Here is a 22513-nt window from a genome sequence, read left to right as displayed (position 1 = left end):
CAAAATCATAGAGTACTGATCTTTGCATTTTTCTTTCACTTGGAAAGTTAATGGATGTGTAATTTAATGGCCATTGTTTTTCGGATCCAAGATTCGTATGGATTAGAATCATCAACTTTTAAAAAATTATTTCTTGAAAAAAAAAATAACAATTACTTTAAGTTTCGGAAACATACTTTGTGATTATTTTAGTATTTAGACAATTGAAAATTTTATATTATAAATTTAAGGAGGTCTTACAACCGCGCAAAGCGCGGACATATTCACTAGTTGAAGTTAAAAGATGTATAACACAAGGCACAGGAAACTATCTCTGGGTACATTTAGCAAGCGCATCCTCTTCCCCAGCAGAGGGGGAAGCTCTAAATGAGGTAGATAAACAATGACTACGAGTTACAATTTGCTCATTGGACAAAAGCTACAGGTGAAGCAATGGTTAATTGCTATCCTGAGATTTGCAGACAGCTAACCTAGAAAAATAGGGTGTGGGTGGGTGTGAACTGAACCAATAAATCTTCTAAAATGCAGATGGAAAAAATATGAGAGCACAGGGCAGGCACAACAATGGGACTGGTAATTCCCAGCGGATAATACACATACAACAATTTGAAGTTGGGCAACTCCTCTGCAAGTTGAATTCCCAACATAACATGATTTTGGAAGGTAACGAATTATAAATCTGTGTCCATAGGATAGCAGCCAAGAACCCGAATGAATCTTGCAAATTCCTGTATAGAAGACATGTTAAAGAGATTTAGAGGTGTTCAAATCCTGCAAGCATGGCAGACCATAATATACAGCTGCAAAGAGAGTATATAAAATAGGAGGAAAGACAACAACAACATTATGCCTCAATCCCAAGCAAGTTGGGGATGGTAATAGAGCAACAAGAAAACACATGTGGCTGAAGGGTCACATGAGAGATAGTTGTACTAACCTGAAGATGCCCAAGAGCAAATTGAGCACGAGGGTCTGCCATCGATGCTTCAAAGTCAATGTAAAAGAGGTAGTCAAAATACCTGCCATCAAAATTTAGTCACTTTCTTACATTCCACAACAACACGAGTAGGCCTAGTTAAAATTTACCCTAGCCATGAGAAAAGAATGAAGTGCAACATATGCCGGTGTGTAAACGTAAAGGATCATCCTGCACTTGTTCCTTGCAGGACTGGAGCTGTTGGATGTTGTTCAATCTTGCTATGACTTAACAACAACATTTATGGTCTGGAAATGTGGGAAAGGAAAAGATGATAATAAAGAGAAGGGAGTAGTGTGAAATAAATATATAGTTTGAAAAGGAAGCGGTGAGGAACTAAAGATATCACATTCATGGGTGCAGTTAACCTCCCTAATTCTTTTGCTTCTTCCATGAAATTAAACAGGGATGAAAACATATTCAAAACTTCCAATTCCACCCTTCTCTTCCCCGGTAAAGTGAAAAGGATAAACAAACACAGCCATCTCAATGACTTGTGCGATTCCATTTGTTCTCAAGGCACTTGAATTATTTCTTTTCCTTTTCTGGATAAGCTTTAGGCACTTGAACTATTTATGAAGCCATCTATCTATGTACCTTTAACATATTTGGCAAACAGAAAATTAGGAAACCGTGCTATGAAGGAGCTCTATAGTGGCATATCAAACTTATACCAGAAGAAAGGACTAAAATCACTCGCTTAAAGATCCATCTTTCCTCTGAATTATGTTGCTTTTCCTACAAGCTTCAGTAATCCACAACCTTGAAGAAGGGCTGTGGGCATGGAGTGGGACAAGATCATAATAAGGAATATATTGTTGGATGGGAGGACTGTTAAATGCACCTTAAAACAAATCTTCTTTTTGTTTCAGAATTGCAAATGGAACTAGGGGTGTGTTTGGTATGAAGGAAAATGTTTTTTACGGAAAGTGTTTCAGTAGAAAATGTTTTCTTTGAAAATAAGTAGTTCTCTTAATATTATTTTCTGTTGTTTAGTAAGCAAGCAGGAAATATTGTCCCAAAAAGCATCTATACATAATCTAGGAAAGTACTATGGGATGGGTGTAGAGGTAGAGTGGTGGGGGCGAGGGTGGGGTGTTGTATGAGGATGGTTGGGAATGGGAAGGGGATAATAAGTGTGCAATTTCACTTATGCAAAACTTGTTTTCCCTACTCCCATCAAGAAAGTCATTAACCTGATTTTTAAGGAACTTGTTTTCCTAAAAAAAATATTTTCCAAAACATTTTGCCCAACCAAACATGAGAAAATTGGAAAACATTTGAAAGAAAATATTTTCCTCCATACCAAACACACACTAGAAGATGTTTTTACGGAATCATTTTTTCCTTTAGGAAGAAATTAACAAAAGTTGCGGGTGTAAAGCCAACTTTGAATGTTGAGAGAACTATTATATCAATCAATCAACTACGCTCAATCCCAAACTAATAGGAATCGGCTAAATAAACCCTTATATCCATTCCAATCTATTTACGAATTCAATATCTAAAGGATTCATCATCTATTTGTACATTGGTTTTTAACCCAATGCAATCCTCCTTTATTTGGATTCGGGATCAGCTGTACGTTGCGAAACTCATACACGGGGAGTTAAAGCTTATATTTCTCAAAATAACAAACTGAATAGAGAACAAATTATATCAATGGGAACCGAGGATTATAATTCGAAGATATCCAGAGCGAGAAAGATAAATTAGACAAAGCAGACACGGTTTCAGTCAGTTGCTTAGCGCAATAAACAGATTTAAGACTCACTTGGCACTTCCTTTGTTGGAGTCATCTACTACCCTTAATGGGCGCTTCTTTTGTGGTCGGCTCTCAATCTGTATGAATACAATAGAACATGCCTCAGAACCTTTTAATTAGAGAAGGCAACTACAGAAGCATTTCGAAGGAAATACCTTCGTTAAATTGATCTCTCTCAGAGCAAAAACTGCTAAGGCCTTGAATAGAACCCCAGGCCCTTCTTCCAGAGTGAAGACAATGCTTGTCTAGAAAATGTTGGGGAAATGAAAATGGATTCTTCATATGAACAATATAAGTTGGATAGAGAAGAAATATGTACTACCTTATATGGCCTATCAGTTCCAGGAATTATGGGCTCCCTTGCTAGTATCAGATATCTGGTGATATTATCTGGATCATCCTGGTTAGTGGGTCATCAACTAAAATCACATTACTGAAGTTTTACAGCAGACTATAACAAAAAGATTAGGCTAATTGTTTTTTAGTTTTTTTTGCTAGTTTTTTCCAAAATGATGCCGCACCCATGCGGATCCTTCATAAATGCTTGGAGGATCCAACACGCACCCATGTCCATTTTTGAAGAGTAGAACCTGCTTGGTCAAGAGTGTAGAATCAAGTTGCATACAATTGTGATAAAGATGATAAAGCAGAGAAAAGATATAAACAATTAAACATCTTCAACGGTCCAGAACAAGTAGGTCTCAGACTGTCTTAAGAACTATGTTGCTTGGATAAGGGTGAGGGTATCCGACACGGATGTGGATCTAGAGACCGGATTTGTCATCACATAAAATTTAGGATTCTAAGGTGTAAGCAGGCACATTGTTTTGTTGAAAAATAACTAACAACAATGTAATATGACTCGATTTCTATTTAATTAAGTTAAATGACCATTGAGTATTGTGTAATTATGACTTGACCTTTTATGTTTAATTAATTAAATATTCAAAGTTTACTAGTTACTATTCAACTTCACTGCGGGTGCTGGGATATGGTTTGCATTACTGGAGAACTCGACATGGGTGCAGCGGCATTTTTAGAGGACCCGACATACTTAATAAGAGAGTCACAGTTTTAAACAAAAGACGCATCATGTTAAGACTTCTACGCGCCCATCCAGGCAAGATTTACTTTGTTGTCTTGTAACTGCACAAACCAAAGACTTTTTCTTCACATTCTGAAATCCACATAATTACACTCAGAGTATCCATAAAGTTGATTAGTGGAAGAAAAAAGGCCAGAAGGGAAAGAGAAAGGAGAAAAGCATGTAGAGACAGAGTCCCGATATTCACTAATCTCCTGCAGCAGAACACGAGCAAGAGATGAAGCTCAAAAGTTTCAAATACAGCTATGAAATTTGAAATCAAAACTTAGAAGCATTAATATCTGCAATGAAGCATTGACTAATTTGAAAAGGAAGAAATTAGTGATGCTGGAATAAACCCAGCCACACCCAAACACCATCTTTGTGGTTTAATTATTTTTACGCTAGCCATTAACCTATAGTCTTAATTTATCGGGGAGGTACAAATGGGCGAAGTTGTGCCCAAACACCAACAGAAATACTTAGCGGACTGGTTCACAGTTGGAACTGCCTCTGAAAGTTCATTCTATTCCCAGTTTTACCAATTTGAAACACATTCTTCCTCATTTTGACACGCATGCAAGTTCCTTAAAGGAAATGTATTTCTTGCTCGTTACTGGCTGGATGAGCAGAAAATGGAAACTGTTAATTTGTAAGCCAAGACCAAATCCACTAAAATTTCATGATCTTTTCTTCATCATTCAATTCCGTCGACATTGCTAGCTCTTACTCCTGAAATTGCTTATGGTTCCATGTGAAGATAGAGAATAGACGTGAAGGGCTAACAAGAAGTGTGCAAACCATGCCTTCTGTAAACCACATTATTTTTACAACAGTTCTTAGATAGGGATAACTACAGTGATGAAAAAAGAAAAAATCAGCTACTAGCAATATCCTGTCTCACACTTTTAGAGTACCGTATAAATTTACAAAAATGAACTAATTAGCAATTAGGTTACATCACAGAACAAAAGAAATAATATTTCCTATGACCCTTCTGGCAATTTGAGATTAAATATGAAAGGGGAGTAGGGAACTATCAAACCCCATGATGAAGGATCTTGTTATTCTAATTCAACACATAAATCAAGCAAAAAGATGCAGCCTAAAACTATAAATAAAAAATAAAAAATCTGTACATGTTTCACGATCTTCTTTTTCTGTAGGAAACCTCTAAACCCTCAGGGATTGGTGAATTCTTAAACCAAGAAACCATCCCATGCTCCAGCAAATCTAAACCCTTAACATTCTGGGGAGGGGTCAAATCATCAAAGGTCAGCCAAGATCCTCAAGAGGTTATTGGTCAATATGCAGCCTATGCAAATGTTATTATTTTATGAACGTGTAAACCTCAGAAATGCAAAATCCTAACCTGAATTCTTTGCGCAAGAATGCTGAGCCCGTAAATTTCTGCAGCTCGAGCACTTGCCACTGCTCCAGTATCTCTCATTCCTCCAGATGCGACAATCTGTCGAGGTGTCAAATAATGAGGAAACAAAAACGGCAGAGAATGAAAGAGAATTTAATTGGAATACCTGAGCAGCAATGGAAGTATCATCACTACTGACCCTTGCAACGCCTAACTTATTTAACATGACGTTGCATTGTTCAAGTGCCTGAAAGCAAGTACTGGTTGTATTAGCATTTACTAAGTAGAAATGGAAGCAAGAAATATGCAATGTGCAAAACTAAAGGAAGTAACTGCTTTTAGTTAACTCAACCCCAAAGCTAATCCAATATATCTATATCTTTTCACAATTATTAATGAGAAAATGAGATTCTTCTGAATAATGAAATTAAACAATTACCTGAGGGTGGCTCACGACGCACTTTAGTTCCTCTTTCCTGATTCCTGGCAAGCCCAAAAGGCAATGGTTAACAAGCAACTGAACTTCTCCCACAATATGCAGCCTGTGCCGAAGGAGTAGATCGTAGTTACGATGGATGCTCCCACCAACTGTGTTTTCGATTGGGAGTACAGCTTTGTCTACTAACCACAATTCAACTGCCTGAGAAATGAAAACTAATACTATAAAGGTGTGACAAATTGCAAAGTTTCTTCAGGAACAAAATGACTTCGGTTGAAAACACAAATACCTTAAATGCAGCCTCAAACTGATCACATGGGACAGTTTCACATTTCGGGTATGCTTTAAGCGCAGCTGCCTCACTATATGCACCTGGAATTCCCTACGTTAGACAAAGAAGATTAGTTTATGAGGAATCTCACTTAAGAAAGGAGTTAAAAAGTTAAGAGCATGGAGATCCTTGCTGTCTACCTGATAGGCAACTCGCACCTTTGAACCATCACGGTGACCACTCGAAGGATCTGTTGCAGATAAGGGTTCTGCAATAAAAAAAATTGTGCCTCATGATGTTGGACAAAAAAGGAAGGCACTGAATAGCCCCAATGAGCAAAAAAACTGAATTTGACACATTTATTTCGTTGGAATATTTAACCAAATGCTTTCTTGACGTTTTCATCCATGACAAATATGTATGTTATATTAACCTATCGTTGAAAGAGGCTGTTTGCCTGCATTCTATCTTCCATGATAGTGTGGAGTAAATGAAATCTAAAAAGCTATCTACAGAAATGCACAATGTTTTCAACCAGATATTTTCTTTTCTTGTTCACTGTCAACAGAGGCAACAATTTGAAATTATATTTCCTTCTAACTTAAGTAGATTCGTGGATGGTGAAAACATAAAGCAACTAATTTGGAGAGAAATTACCAAATGCATTCCACAGGAAGAAACACGAGGACACCAAAAATGGCACTCAACAGGGGCGGCGCTACAGTTCCGCTTATGGGTTCGGCATAACAAGTAGTTCTGGCCAATACCCTTTATTTGTGTTTAAAAGTTCACTTAATATGTATAAATAATTTATCCAAGACATATAAGATGCTTGTTTCGAATCTAAAACTCATTGTCTCAATATCCTAGCTCTGCCTCTGACACTCAGGCAACATGGTCTTAGCAGATTCTCACATGCTATGTACAAAATGGTTTTTTTTGATAAGGTAAGATTAGTTCAGGGGCTATGTACAAAAAGTAAGAGATCCCAGACAGAAAGCTAATAATCAGAGAGTGCTCGACACAATTGGATCTTTCAAAAAATGACATGGACTAAAAAAGGTTACAACTTTATGCAAAGATCAATCTTTTCATCCAATTGTAACTTGTCATTACCACAAAGACCTCCTTTCTTAGCATTCTAAAAAAAACCCAAGTCTATTCTCATTCCGTAGAACCCAAAAAGGTAATTAACTGCTAAAATGAATTCATTATAGTTCTGAATATACATCCCAAATCACTAAAGGCAACAACAACAACAAGCCCAGTGTAATCCCAAATCACTAAAGGCATTAAAAGAATTTCTAAATCACACAATCCCAAATTAACAAAACATTGAAAGGGAAAAACAAAAAATACTAACTTGGTAAAGATTGTAAATCCCTGTGAAATCCTTTAGACTGGATGATCTCAGTCTCTTCAACAGTACCAGGAGAAGCAACCCCAGGTGCCAATGGCTCCTCATCTTCAACAGGAGTAATAGCTCTATCAGACAACACAACCAAACATTCCCATTTACTATGGGCCCTGAAATTCAAGAAACTTGACCCAAAACCCCTAGACCCATAACCCAATTTCAAAGATTGAGGATAAGTACAACAATGCTGCTGATTAGTACAACAGGCAGCTTTCAAAGCCATGGTTCAGTGTACCAATCCCAATGTGGTGAACAATATCTATGGGCATACAAATTCAGACACATCAGACTAATAACACAAAGATAAGACACTGTCCTATGTTGTCTGTTGGGGTCTTGAAAATTTTGTCAATTAAGAAATGGTCTAATGAATAAAAGTCCTAGGAAGAGAGACAGATTCTTGGGAAACTTAGGAGAAAATGTAGAAATGGTGGAGAGGTAGGTAAGCAGAATGTTGGCAACACGTTTTCAATTGTGTTGATTTTGTTGAAGAAAACCAGTCAATGATATAAAAGAGTTTTTAACATTTACTATATATTACTAGTATCAGATTTCTTGAAAATCAAATCATCATGGCTGTCAATTTTGGTATGCATTTTATTAGAGAAAAGGCCATAAAAAATGGTTTTAGTCCTTTAAGGTCTAAAAACTTATCAAATTTGGTCTCCATCTATTTTTTTATACAAACAGCGTACAAACTCATAAACCGTGAGATTAATCGTTAAACCATTATGGACCTATATTTCTCTCACATACCTTTTTTTCCTCAAGTTCATTCTTTAACCTCAACTTTTTTCCTCAAGTTCTCTCTATTGTCGGTTAAAGCAGGCCCGATCTGTCGATTTTGTTAAAAAAAAAAAAAAACTGATGGTCTCACGTCTTGTTTTTTTTTTTTTTTTTTTAAATTAAAGAATGAAATGTAGGAACTTTGAGTCGAACCGGATATGTTTCTTGGCATTAAAGGGTTTTACCAGCGATATTTCTTGTTCATATACTTAATTGTTTTTCGCTCTAAAACTAACGGACTCGTCTCCGTCGGTTTTTTCATAAAAAAATAAAAATAAAAAATCGACGGACTTGTTTATTTTAGAAAATAATATAACAAATAATTATATTTTTCGCTCATTTTTCACGCGACATCGGTTTTTCTTAAAAAAAAAAAAAATAAAAAAATTATTGAAAAAACCGACGAAGTTTTTTTCCATCGGTTTTTACCGGTATTTTAGTAGTGTTTGAGAAGAATGGTTACATTTTTTAGTTTGTCTTTTAAGAATGGTTACGAAATTTTGTATCGAGATTATCTTTTCGAATTTTAGAAACAAAATCAAATGCTCTTTTTTTTTTTTCTTTTTTTTTTTTGTAAAAAAACAAGAGGAACTTGAGGAAAAAGAAAGGGAGAGAGAAATATAGATTGGTTTAATGATTAATCTCACGAAGGTTTATGAGTTTGTACTTGTTGTTGGTATAAAAAATAGACGGAGACCAAATTTGATAAATTTTTGAATAGTTAGAGACAAAAAGAACCAAAAGAAGGGACTATTTATGACCTTTTCTCCATTTTATTACTATGTACCGACATGTCTTTCAAGTCATATGGAAACAAATAAAATAATTTTTAAAAAAAAAAAAAAAAGTCACAAATAGCTAAGAACCAAAGTTGAATGCTACTCCTAAAATGGAAAGCAATTAACCCATATATTTCTTTCCACAAATGCTAGTGCTATTGTTGGGTTAAAAAGAAATACTGTAGTGGTTTAATTAGTGAGTTGGTGATTTTATTTGGAATTTGGTGGAGGTTGAAATATGCTTAGCCAAATTCACCTATGTGGTCGTGACAGCTTGTGACATATCAACTAACTTCTCCCCCATGGCAATCTATTTTTTATTTCTAAAAATTTAAATGGAGGACATGTAGTTGTACTTGTCCCTTTGTCATTTACTCGTACTTATTTTTTTTAAAATAAATTCAATAAGTAGTTTTCGTGAAGACATAATTATCATTTTTTTCAAAAACTAGCTACATGTGCATTTCTTAGTTTCAGATACTTCTAATGAAATAAAAACAATTTTTGTTAAGATATTTCCGCTCTTTTCTTTTTTAATGTATCAAAGAAAAAGTAAAGAAAAGAAAAGAAAATACAACTAAAATTTTATAGATTTCGGGGAATAGTTTGAATTTTAAAGAGAGGGTGAAGCTTGAGAGGTAGCTCGCGCCCAACTAGATATATATCTTGTTGTGTTATTTTCTCTAATTGGCCATTTCATTCTTATTTCAACCCGAGCCTCTCCTCCAAAAAAATCTATTTAAAAAAAAAAAAAAAAAAAAAAAAAAAAAGAATAAGCATATATAATTACTAGCAAACTATATCCGTGCACCCAATATGATTAATTTGATTACTCACTTTAGTTAATCTTTATAGTTTGTATATTTTGCAAAGGATACTACGATTCTCCTTAGTGAGTGTCTATATTTTTTTTCTTTTCATCTTATTTTTCCCCTTAATTTCTCAATTGTTGTTAAAATTTGTCTTATTTTGGTTATATCCGCCTCCTTTTATATTTAGTAAGTTCAATTCAAATATCCTACATGTCAAGTTTATAATCACAAGATTAAAAGGATATTTTATTATATTATACACACTTTTAATTTAGAACCACAAGATTAAAAAGTGTATCTTTATTTCTTAAACTTCGTGTCTAGTCAAACGTAGAAACTTAAATTGAGACAGAGGGAGTATATGCCAAATGAAGGAAATGAAAGGACAATTGAGACATTGCCGACACGTGGGGACTTAAAAAGTACACACAAGAGGTAGTATTAATGTTCAACTTCTGAAATGTACACACGTTAATCCCGACTTAGAGTACAATTTCAGTTGCTTTTTGAACAACTTATTGTTGTTGTCTTCGTCCACCTTGGGCGTTTGTTGTTTAAAAAAAATATCTTATTTTGGTTATGTCCGCCACTTTTTATATTTAGTAAGTTAACAATTCAAATATCCTACATGTCAAGTTTATAATCACAAGATTTAAAGGATATTTTATTATATTATATACATTTTTAATTTAGAATCACAAGATTTGATAGTCAATCTTTATTTCTTAAACTCCGTGTATAGTCAAACACAGACACTTAAATTGAGACAAAGGGAGTATATGCCAAATGAAGGAAATGAAAGGACAATTCAGACACTGCGAATCTGTGGGGACTTAAAAAGTAAACACATAAGAGGTAGAATTAACGTTCAACTTCTGAAATATACATATGTTAGTCCCTGCTTAGAGTACAATTTTAGTTGTTTTTTTGTATAACTTATTGTTGTTGTGTTCGTCTACCTTGGGCGTTTATATATAATAGTAACAAAAATATAGAATATAGAATAGAAAAATAGACATATATTTTTAGTAATGTGGCCAAGTAATATGAGACGAAGGGAGTACTTCATTTATTAATTCCTAAAGAACGTGAAAAGTCAAGTATAGTAATGTGGCAAGTAATATGGGACGAAGGAAGTACTTCATTTATTAATTCTTAAAGAACGTGAAAAGTCAAAAGTGAACAAGTAAAAATGCACGGAGGAAATAAATATGTGTCGGAGAATTAAAATTGAAGTGCATACATGTATACACGAGAAGAGAATAAATATTCAGCAAGAACGTAAAAAGTCAAAAGTGAACAAGTAAAAGTGCACAGATGAAATAGATATGTGTAGGAGAACTAAAATTAAACTGCATATGTTTATACATGAAAAGAAAATAAATATTCCGCAAGAACGTGAAAAAGTCAAAAGTGAACAAGTAAAAGTGCACGAAGAAAATGAATGTGCCGAAGAATTAAAATTGAAGTGCATACGTCTATAAATGAGAGGGGAATAAATATTAAGTACTACGTCATATGTCCATGTGGGATAAAAAAGTAATTGGTTAAAGTGTACAAGTTATATAGCTTTTGGTACAAGCATTCATTGCATGTACAATTTATAAAGCTTTTGATACAAGCAGTCAATGCATGTGTTCGTCCACCCCCCACACTTATATATAAGCATATATAATTATGTGGCATACCAAATATGTGCGGACCTATCTTAATTCGAGGGGTTCAAATGAACTCCTTTATTCGATAAGTGTTTTGTTATATAAATTAGTCGGACTCTAAGGGATCGTTTGGTGCATGGTATAAGTTAGGATATTTCAGCACTAATTTTTTATACCGTGTTTGGTAGGAGGTATAAATTTATTCTGGGATAAATTTATACCTTGTACCAAACAAAGTATAAAATGCATCCCATGGTATAAGCTGGGATATACCTTCTTATACCACTTATCCTGGGACTATTTTATGCCATCTCCTAAATGGTATAAAATAGTCCCAAGATATGGAATAAATTAGTCCCGAGATTATAATCCTAGGATAATTTTGGCCATGCACCAAACGACCACTAAAGTTGTTACCGTACACCATATGAAAACAAAAGAATTGTTATCATATCCATTCTTTAGAAAACACCTGTTATAAATTGACAATTACTCACACGACGCTTATGCCGCTATTTTGCGCTGGTCTTTAATTTTTTTTCCTCATAGCAAACAACTATTTATTTATTTTTTACTAGTTAGGGGTGGGTAAGTAGTTTCCCACATGAGAGACACTGATCGATTTCCCCCTGCGGGGAGTCACATAGGGCCGAGCCTTCGGCAGCAAAAAAAATATTGTTTATACATGGTTAAATTATTTTTTATGTATATATAATAGATGTTGAAACCCTTTTGGCTTCTTCATATATTTACTTTTTATATTTTGAACCTCCTCAGTGAACATCCGGGCTCCGCCGTTGTCCCTCACCACAACTGTCTTAGTTAGAGCTTATCGCATCGGACTTGTATTGTATGGTTTACATTTCCTGTGTGGTTTGCGAGCTATTGCACAGTGAGCAGGTTACCCAATGCGCACCCGAAGGATAGCGGCTGCGGGTTTAAAAAAAATGTTTTTGCCCGGTATAGATTATTATTTTCGCATTATAATATCCCACAAGTTATTCTCTGCATCTTTAAAAAATTTATACCCCGCTAGACATCAAGTTCAATTGTTAAGGATAAAAATTTAAGATCAACCCGTTGGAAGGACCAAAATTAAAGAATCCCATTTGAAGGGTGAAAATTAAAGACGATCCCATTTGAAGGACAAACCGTGCAATTTCTTCCACCGCCCCTTAGGATTGCCCACCCAAATGATGGCCCAAATTTACACTACTAGTGGACCATTAGAGGTGAAGTCAAAATTATGAGTTCACCTTGATATTTTATTTTTTTTTGAAAAAAGGACGCAAAAGTGCATTCAGTAGGGTTCAATCCCACAACCTTAAGGCATTAAACCCAACACTTAACTAGTGCTTCACTCAATCTAGTTTAACCATGTATTCCCTCAGTTAATATTAGATATATTTTAAGGATAATATATATAATACATCGAATTTAGTCGGATGACCATGTGTTCACGTGATCCATTTTTAATAAGTAGATTCGCCTCTGCAGACCATATAATATAATTATATAGTACGAACAATTTAAGTAAAAAATGCAACTCTAGAGGACTTTAATTTGCCGAATGCATATATTATTGCCTTTAGTGGAGATTAATCTTTGGAGGCAACGGAGTGATAGTTAGCTAAGAAAGAAGATTTGAATGAGTGGAAATTTACTAATTCACTGATAGAGTTTTATTTTATATCAGAAATAAGTACCGTTCGGATTTCAATTTAATTTTCGAAAAAGGACCTAAAATACCCTTGAACTATTAAATTTGGTGCAAAATATCCTTCATCCACCTTTGGGGCCTAAAATACCCCTGACGTTAACATTTGGGGCCTAAAATACCCTTATTTTTAACGGACTCATTTTACAACCCAATTAACAATTTCATTTATTATATGACTTCTCGTTTTGGTTAATAAAATAATTAACTTAAACTAATTAATCCCCCATTTAACCCGATCCAACTAATAAGTCCTACCCGCCCAATTAAATCACCTTTTGTCCATATCAAAAGAAACCCTCGAATCCATTCAACTAATAAGCCTGACCCTCGAATGGTGCCGACATTTGAGTGGTGATTCAACCAATACATGAAATATTGAAAGAAACAGTGTGTTTCTGTTTCATGGTCTGTTTCTTTCAGTGTTTCATGGTCGTAATTTCAGCTGAAAATGACGTATTTAACTTTCTTTAACAAGAAATCTCATGTAGTCAAATTCTATTAAGTCTTCAAGTGTTTCAACGTAAAGGTTATCAATTTAACTGATCCTTTTTATGTTGAGTTATTTATTGGTGAATCATGAATGTATGAAGCAACTTATATACAAAAATGCAAAAAAAAAAAAATTACTTTTGCATGGTGGTATTTGACTAATTCTACTTTGAAAGTTTGAACTAAAATAAAATAGAAACAGTGTGTTTCTGTTTCATGGTCTTTTTCTTTCAGTGTTTCATGTATTGGTTGAATCACCATCCAAATGTCGGCACCGTTTGAGGGTCGGGATTATTAGTTGAATGGGTTCGAGAGTTTAATTGGGTGGGTAGGACTTGTTAGTTGGATCAGGTTAAATAGGGGGATTAATTAGTTTAAGTTAATTATTTTATTAACCAATGAGAAGCTGCCACATAATAAATGAATTGTTAATTGGGTTTTGAAATGAGTCCGTTAAAAATAAGTGTATTTTAAGCCCCAAAAGTTAACGCCAGGGGTATTTTAGACCCCAAATGTTAACGTCAAGGGTATTTTAGGCCCCAAAAGTGAATGAAGGGTATTTTTGCACCAAATCTAATAGTTCAAGGGTATTTTAGGCCCTTTTCCGTTTAATTTTTTCTCTTCTCTCATCCATTCAAGCCTTTTGGCTCAAACAAACAAAAAAACAGTACAAACGTGACTAATAACTTATTTTCTATGTCAATCAATCAATGATGAATCAATTTCCATTATCTGTTGCCAACACTAATTCCAAAGGTAGTGGTTGAGTTTATTTTAAAAAGAAGTTATTTCCTGTAGTCTTCAAAGTGATATCATTTGGAGACCATCTGTTTTCAAGTCTCTTTCAAAAAATTTGAAAAGGACATTGCTATAATACTGCCATCCTTGTTCAAGTCTCTTTCATTTTTTTTTTTTTTGAAAAGGAGTAATATATTTATTGGTTGTAATTATTGGTCATGGTTTGTGCCACAAGACATGGACTTTGAGGTATATGGTACAGAAATCTTTGTTGTCTTAATTCTCACGTCGCATTACATTTTCCTCCATTAATTGCTTCTCCTATAAGTGTGCACTGCAATTTCATTTCACAATATTTTTGTAGCTATCAAAATCTTTTACATTTTTGGAATATATATATGTAAAATAATCTTAAAATCAATAATTTATGTGGTCTTAAACTCAACATGATACTTTTGTAGCTAGTTATACAAGTCTTTTATTAAGGGTAAATTAAAAGGAGAAGTTAATTTAAGTTAAATAGTTTTGATTAAAGATATAGAAAGTACTGTAAAACACTTTTTGAAACATGTTAAACGAAAAAAGTGTCATATAAAATAGAATAAAAATAGAGTATTAAAGGATATTAATTACTCCCTATTTAACATGCACATGAGAGTACATGATGAGAATACGAAGATTGAACTGGCAAATTAAAGCATGTCGATGGTAATGAAACATAAAAAAGAAAAAATAATCTAATGTTTGGTTTTACATATACATGAGTGTAGCAGTTTCATTTCCATTGAGACTCGTGTTTTCTTGTTGTATTATACTCATCTCTCTTCACTTTTATTTGTCCAATATTTTAAAAATACATTTTCACTTTTTACCTGTCAACTTTTAGCATATTAAGAGCAGACAATTTTTTTTTTCCTGTTTTACCCATAATTTTAATTACTCATTTCAAATCGTTATTCAAATCCATTAAAAATATGCACTAATTAATATGGTTATCATAGTAAATTATGCACTTTATTTGTTATTTCTTAAGGGGTATGCAAAATTTACAGTGGACAAGTAAAAGAACGTAGGGAGTACGTTAGTAGTACTAGGAGATTAGGATATTAATAATCATGAGCTAATAAATTAATTTAGCACCAACTTGTTGTCATGTGTCTAATTAGACAAGTATTAAGCCTTGTCGTGATGTCTTCAAATATTGAATTGCCAATGAGTCCCGGCAAATAAGCAAAGCTAATGTATATTATCTTTCGAATGGAAAACCTGAAAGGGATATGTGGTACGTACATATACCCCTTCAAGATTTGTGTATAACCAATGGAAATTGAACACTTCATCTGGCTTGGTGATAAAGCTTGTTATATTTCCTTGCATGGTTACAGGGAAGTATAAGCCTCACTGACACAAAATAAATAAATAAACAAATAAAAGAGAAAGGAAATCGTAGTAGATAGTCTTTTTGACCAAAAGATTTAAGTTAGATACATCGATCGAGGATATATTTTATACCATAATGGAATTTAATCTATATCGTAGATTAATTATTCCTTTTAGCTGACTAATAGATCAATGCTTATGATAGAAATTTCCTACAATATAAGTTTATTGCCGTAACAATTTACAATATTTTGCACAAAATTTAAACTCTATGAGACCCGCAAGGGTGGCTCAGTTAGTTGAGCATGGGGAATTCTATAATGAATGTGCCGAGGTTCGACATCCTGCACAAAACATGGGGATTTGCGCCACTGATCGAAGCTCGTCGCATTAGGCTCTCCTGTGTGGTTTGCAGGCTATTGCACAGGAGCGAGGTTACCTTGTGCGCACACGAAGGGTTGCAAGTGCGGGTTCCCTTGTCATAATTTTTTATAACTCTATGAGAAAGAACAACAATAATAACAACATGCCCAGTGTGACAAGTGACGTCAGGGAGGGTAGAATGTACACAGATCGTATCTCTATGTTTGTGTGGTAGGAATGTTGTTTCCGATAGACCTCGGAGAAAGAAAGAGTACTAATTAGGGACCTTAGGGACATCTTCTCACAGGTCTATACATGCACTGATCCATCAAATTACTTCACCTGACCAATCTTTTATGCCCAACTTGTTATCGAAAGCAAAAATTTACAAAGCCCAAGACTGTCATACTATATACCAAGTGATCTCCCACTCATCTGGACACTAGTATTGTACGTATAACCGGACGTCAAAATGGGTTTAGCCCGTGAACCTGGCGAAATCCAATTCGCTAGTAATTGGTGAAGTTGAGCTAATTAAGATGAAATATTAGTTAATGGGTTAATTGGATAATTAGTACTATCTTTTATGGATGGATCCTACTCAACAAAAGTATTTCAATAACTCTCAACTTGTTAAAAAAAAATAAAAAAAAGATGTTATTATTACATGGGGAGGGGAAGGGGAAATGGGAAAAGGGATTATAATGTGGGAATTCGAACCCTCACCAACAAAGTGAGAGTTCAGGTAGCCAACCAACTGAGCTACTAAATCCCTACAACTCTCAACTTATTAATTTTGCATGTTGGAACTTTTTCTTTCAATGTGAGCTTGTAACACAAGTTTTCAGTTCGCTCTTTATAAGGTTATGCCACTTCCTCTTAGAATACTTTGATCTCCTACGACATTTTGTTTGTCAGTTATTATTAGTATGCAATGGAATTTACAAAGATATCAACTAAAAGCTATCCAAACACAATTAAAATCTTGTCCTCAAATATTTTGCCGGATATGGAAAGAAGAAAGTTCATTTGCCGAAAGTCGAATCCTAGTTAATTGGTTAAAAGGCAATTATACTAACCGAATTAGGGGTGTACATGGACCGAGTTGGTTCGAATTTTTTAAAGACCAAACCAAATCAATTGCATCGGGTTTTTAAATCTATAAACCAAACCAAACCAACAAAAGTCGGGTTTTTCAACCTCAGGTTTTCTTGGTTTTTTCGGGTTTGTCGGGTTTTTTCCCGGTAAAGTCTTCATTCAAAACATATAACTTGTACTTCAAATATTTCTTTAGTCCTAATAAGATACGACTATCTAATTAAGATATTTATTAAGAAAATAACACAAAATGTGAGATGAGAGATAACATTGTACTAAAATATTCAACAAAAAAAAGTAATGAAATTGCATAAATAAAATGATCATAATCTAAAAGTACTAAATCATGCTATAATAAATATGGCTAATTTATAAGGCATATAGAAATGATCTTAATCTAAAAATACTAAGTCATGCTAAAATAAGTACGGCTAATAAGTATTAATTACATGACAGATATTAAAGGTAAAAATAAAATTAAGTTATGTATTTTCACTTTCTAAACCAGCATAAAACTAAAGAATAGATATCCAACATTATTATCATTCCTAATGTTAGAATTGAATTTCTTTTGTTAGCATTAATATTTATTTGATTTTTATTGAGTTTTATTTGAGTTACTAACATCTATGGGCTATAAAATTTATTGGACCATTCAAAATTTTAAATCCAAGCTTGAAATAATATGTTAAAAGACAAAAAACTATGAAAAAGTTTAAGAAATATTTATAAATTACATTATAAAAAATATTTTTACGTATAATTTTTTTTGAAATTTTATACATGTAATGTCGGGTTGGGTTGGTTCGGTTTGACCTTTTTTTAGTTAAAACTTAAACCAAACCAATGATGGTCGGGTTTTTTTTTTTTAAAACCAAACCAAATCACCAGTTGAATTTTTTTCTCGATTTAATTCGGATTATCGGTGGTGCGGTTTCTCGGTTTTCTTTGTACACCCCTACTAACCGTTGGATTACGAAATATAATTTGGCCGACACTAAGATATGACAACTACTTTTAGTTTGGATTGATAGCTAGTGATTGGAATTGCAAAAGGTAACAACTACTTTTGCTATATATATTATTTGCTCATGATTAATTATATCCTAATCAATTAGTACTACGTGATGTATCAACAAACACACATCTTTTATGGAAATGAAACTGTCACACTCATTGTCATGAAAACAAGAATATATATATGATGGTTCGATTTACCCCATGCATTTATTTTGAAACTATTCTCTTCCCTTCATTTTAACTTGACCACTTCTATTTTTACTTAACATGATTACCCATTTGCACTGCATTGCTCCATTTTCTTTAATCAAAATCCACCATTGTGGTGGGAGTTAGGCTTAGACCCCTACCTGTGAGAGACAATTCATATTTGTCAAGTTTTCGTAATTGATGATTTATCCTATCTAAAAGAAGTGTTCCAAGAATCTCTACAGTTAAGTCAATTAGTCATGACATTGACCATTATCAAGTGCAAGTTAAATCCATATATTATCTCCTTTGTTTCTTTGCATACAAAGAATCTAAATATGTAAATTATTGTACCATCACCTATGTATAATTCCTTAGCTCATGAGTATAAGCTAGAAATGACAATAAAGATGTTTCGAACCTGTCTTTTACTGAATTTGCAAGAATAAGCTTATGAATCACAAATGGCCTTAAAGTACCCTCAATTGAAGATGGTAATATAAAAGTCACTATTGGAAAACGACCTTTTTCTCCATTGTAGAGTGGGAAAACTAAAATAGAAAAGTTAAACTGCTAATTGCAGACTTGCAGCATCTAAAAGTAAAACCAAAGAAGTACCTAAAAAATGGATAACTGCGTCTGCCGGGAGTCGAACCCGGGTCTATTGCTTGGAAGGCAATTATCCTAACCGTTGGACTACAGACGCTTGTACACTAGGTGAGTCGAAATGATGACTTACATATTATTAAGTCAACCAGGAAACATCCCAATAACACATCTAAGAACTAAACATTAGAAAATAAAACTTGTAATATGGTATTTACATCATAAGAATCGGAGTACCAAAATATAAACTGGATGCCTAGCAAAATTGGTTCAAAATTTCAAAGTTGATCATACACCTTTGGTAAAAAGGCATGATAAACTCGACTTCTATTATAAAGATGACATTTCAAGATTTTTTTACCCTCTCAATAGTTCCAATGGTACTTTGAAATTTCACAACTTTTACATAGAAGTAGCAAATTATGTGCCTAAAGCTTTGTATGTATTAATTATTTTTTATTTTTTTTTTTTGTGGGGGGGGGGGGGGGATACTAGGAAAGGGATGGTTACCACTTGTTCCCTGGTTCATAAGACTACTTTTGATAGGAGTCAAAAGGTTCAAAAGGTGATGAATCAAAGCTATATCCTTAAAAGGGTATGGTTATATCAATTACTGTAGAAAGAAATTTTCAACATCTCCAAAATTGAAAGGAATGTACGAAATCAGATTTTTTAACTTTTGTTTCACCTTTGCCAAACAAATTAAAGAGGACAAAAAATGCTTTTCCTAAGGCCAGCATTTAGATGCTAAGAAACGTGTTGAGCTAATAATGTTGGCCGAGCCCATCATCACAACTTGGTGAAATTAAAAGGAAAACTTACATAAAAACTACCTTTTAAGAGCAATTAACCATTCATAATTATCTTTTTCATAATTACAATTCATAGTTATATTAGGCATTTTCCCTATATTTGATGTATTACACTGTTCAGTTATATCAGATGTCACATATATTTATATCTGAATTTTAATGTATTCGAGTCGAATTTGAATGTGTATTAACCGAATAGTTGAATGTATCTCATATGTATTTGGCTCGTAAATGTCTCGTATCTCATACGTACCAGCTTTGTCTTGTATCTCGAACACATTTTTGTTTCTTGTCTTGAATACGAATGTATTTGGCTTACATGTAATTCGTACTAATACATATAATTCATATAGAACAAATACGTATGACGAAAGAAATGATGTAAAATACGTATGCTAAATACATATGACGAAATACACTCAAAATACACTTAGATACAAGGAGAAGAAACTAGGAAAAATATGTAAGAAAAATAATGCGCTTGGTGCAAACACAGGAGGGCGGGGGCGGGGCCACACCTAATAATCACTCCGGCCTGCCGCAATACGTATTTTTATGCATTATAAATGGTAATTTCTGAAAATGTCATAAACCTACTAAATATAAATAAATTAAAAGGTAGTTATGATCAATAATTACCACTTAGAGGTTGTTATGCCAAGTAATTATTCCAAATTAAAATGCATTCTTGCTTCCAAATATGGTGGCCCAACTACTACTTTATAAAAGACCAATAGTTCTATATTAATAATTGATGCCCAACAAGTACATGTAAGCATCTTCCACAATGAATGCAAGCTTCTTATATTAGGCCAAGACACAATGTTTGGATTGTACTTATATTAGTACTTTTAAGCATTTATTTTTAAGCTAAAGACACGATATCTAACTTATGGCTTAAACAACATCCAAACAAACTATAAGTTAAATATGTTTTGGGTCAAGATGAAAAAAGTCTTATCACGCCAGGAGGCAATGGCCTACATTTATTTTTAAGCCAATATACGTAAAATCAATACGATTAGTTGCCAAAAATCATAAGTTTATCATTCCTAACTTATGGCTTATAAGCAAGCCCATCCAAACAAACTGTAAAGTTAAATATGTTTGATCTAAGTCGATTCTTTATGTTCGTATAATTTTCGAGCTAAATTAATGACCGAGCCAACTAAAACAATCAACGGTTTCATTTAATTTTTTCGCAAATTGGGCAACATAAAGGAAGCCGGGGGGCTAGTGATAGGTACACAAATGGGGGGGGTTGAACAAGGTGCCATTATTTCCAAACCAAAAAAGTGCCATTAACCATTCATCTGGGTCTTGCCCAGCCTTTGTGCACCAACATGATTAGTTGCCAAATTTTCTTCATAACAATATTAGTAGCAGAATCTAATTCAAAATTTTAAATGATATGTCAGATAGACATAAAGTAAACTAACAATAGAAATAAAGCTAGTTGTAAATGGTTGAAACTTTAACTGACCATAATTTTGTGTTTGTTTATCTAATTTATATGATTCTTTTGTGTTCGTATAATTTTCCGAGACGTAAATTGATGACCGAGCCAATTTCGAGAATAACAATCATTTTCCTGTTCAGTTTAATTTTTTCGCAAATTCATGCAAATATAAATGTAATGAAGCAATGCCAATTTTATTAATGGAGCAAATACAAAAATAAATGAAGCATAAATAAATTGACCCAGCGCAGCTCGGCCGAGCCCACCTAAGGGCTGGTCCACACACCATTTTCTCTTGCAAAATTGGGCCCCAAAGGGGTCCAGTAAACAGGTTTAAGTAAAGTTGCATTTCAAAATTTTAAGACGTTATCCGTAGAGTCGAGTTCATCCATCTTCTTTCATAATCGGTATCGATTTAGTATAACTTTTGTGATATGTAGATTAACAGTGTATAGTACCTTTACACCATCATATTATGTTTTATGCAATGTAACTATATACAACAAACACTGTGTGATCGATAACTTGAAAATTGACTGAATAGCATGCTATAATTTGTTAAACTATGCTCATAGTGTGTATATATTCACAGTGTTTACGTTTCCTGCATAAGTAGCTCCATCTAAACTGATTTGCGTTAATGCATGATTCTTTTGTGAATTCACTTTTTTGATTCCATCTTAACGGTAAAATTAAAGTAACACGGACACCATGGTCGAATTCTTTAAAAAAGGAAGAGGCTATATTGTAGTCAAAAAAGAAATCTTAGTTGTAAAAATGGAATTGCACACAAATTCATGGGATTTGCACAGAAATCAAAGTTAACTGCTTTAGGATCCATAGGAAAGGAAATTTGGTATAATTGTCTTGTGATTTGGAAATCCAGTTAAGATTTTGGTCCTGCTTGACCCAGACACCTCCCTTTGTCTTTGCCATTTACTAATTTTTAATTTTATGCTCATGGACTACTCTGCTTCTCTCTTTTTATGGACACAACAAACCCCACTTGATGAATAGGCCAACCGACCATTCCTCAATTGTGTCCCTTTTCAAACTTCTTTATTGAGTTCACTATGCAACCATCTTTTGGTTGTTTTGCTAACTCATAGATTGAAGATATTTGGTGAAAGAGAAATTAAGGGTAATCCATTTCTGCAAATCTCGATGTTTTTTAAATATTACTAGTTCTTTTAAATCGAGGATAGTTGTGGATTCAGGAATTTAGATGTTGCGTGGAAAAGTAAGAATTTGAAGTTTACTAGTTGTGAATTTGTCACAAAATC

At 33.7% G+C, this 22513-nt stretch overlaps 1 protein-coding gene and 1 non-coding gene across 2 annotated transcripts; both read right to left on the bottom strand.

Moving 5' to 3' along the window:
- Window positions 1-267: 267 nt before the first annotated feature.
- LOC132046345 (arogenate dehydratase/prephenate dehydratase 1, chloroplastic-like) lies at window positions 268-7918 on the bottom strand. The gene is made up of 11 exons (XM_059436945.1): window positions 7268-7918; window positions 6105-6172; window positions 5923-6015; window positions 5634-5834; window positions 5361-5441; window positions 5198-5293; window positions 3064-3141; window positions 2897-2986; window positions 2751-2818; window positions 938-1019; window positions 268-728 (listed from the first exon to the last, which is right to left on the bottom strand). Exons 1-11 carry the CDS (start codon window positions 7542-7544, stop codon window positions 672-674), a joined length of 1191 nt encoding a protein of 396 aa, XP_059292928.1. The 5' UTR covers window positions 7545-7918; the 3' UTR covers window positions 268-671.
- Window positions 7919-18987: 11069 nt separating this feature from the next.
- On the bottom strand, window positions 18988-19059 carry TRNAG-UCC (transfer RNA glycine (anticodon UCC)). The gene has a single exon. It is a non-coding gene; the product is annotated as a tRNA-Gly (tRNA).
- Window positions 19060-22513: the final 3454 nt, after the last annotated feature.

Source organism: Lycium ferocissimum, chromosome 2 (genome assembly GCF_029784015.1).
Source record: "Lycium ferocissimum isolate CSIRO_LF1 chromosome 2, AGI_CSIRO_Lferr_CH_V1, whole genome shotgun sequence".
Taxonomy (NCBI): Eukaryota; Viridiplantae; Streptophyta; class Magnoliopsida; order Solanales; family Solanaceae; genus Lycium; species Lycium ferocissimum.
Note: the sequence above shows the minus strand (reverse complement) of the source record. Positions and strands in the feature narration are given on the sequence as shown.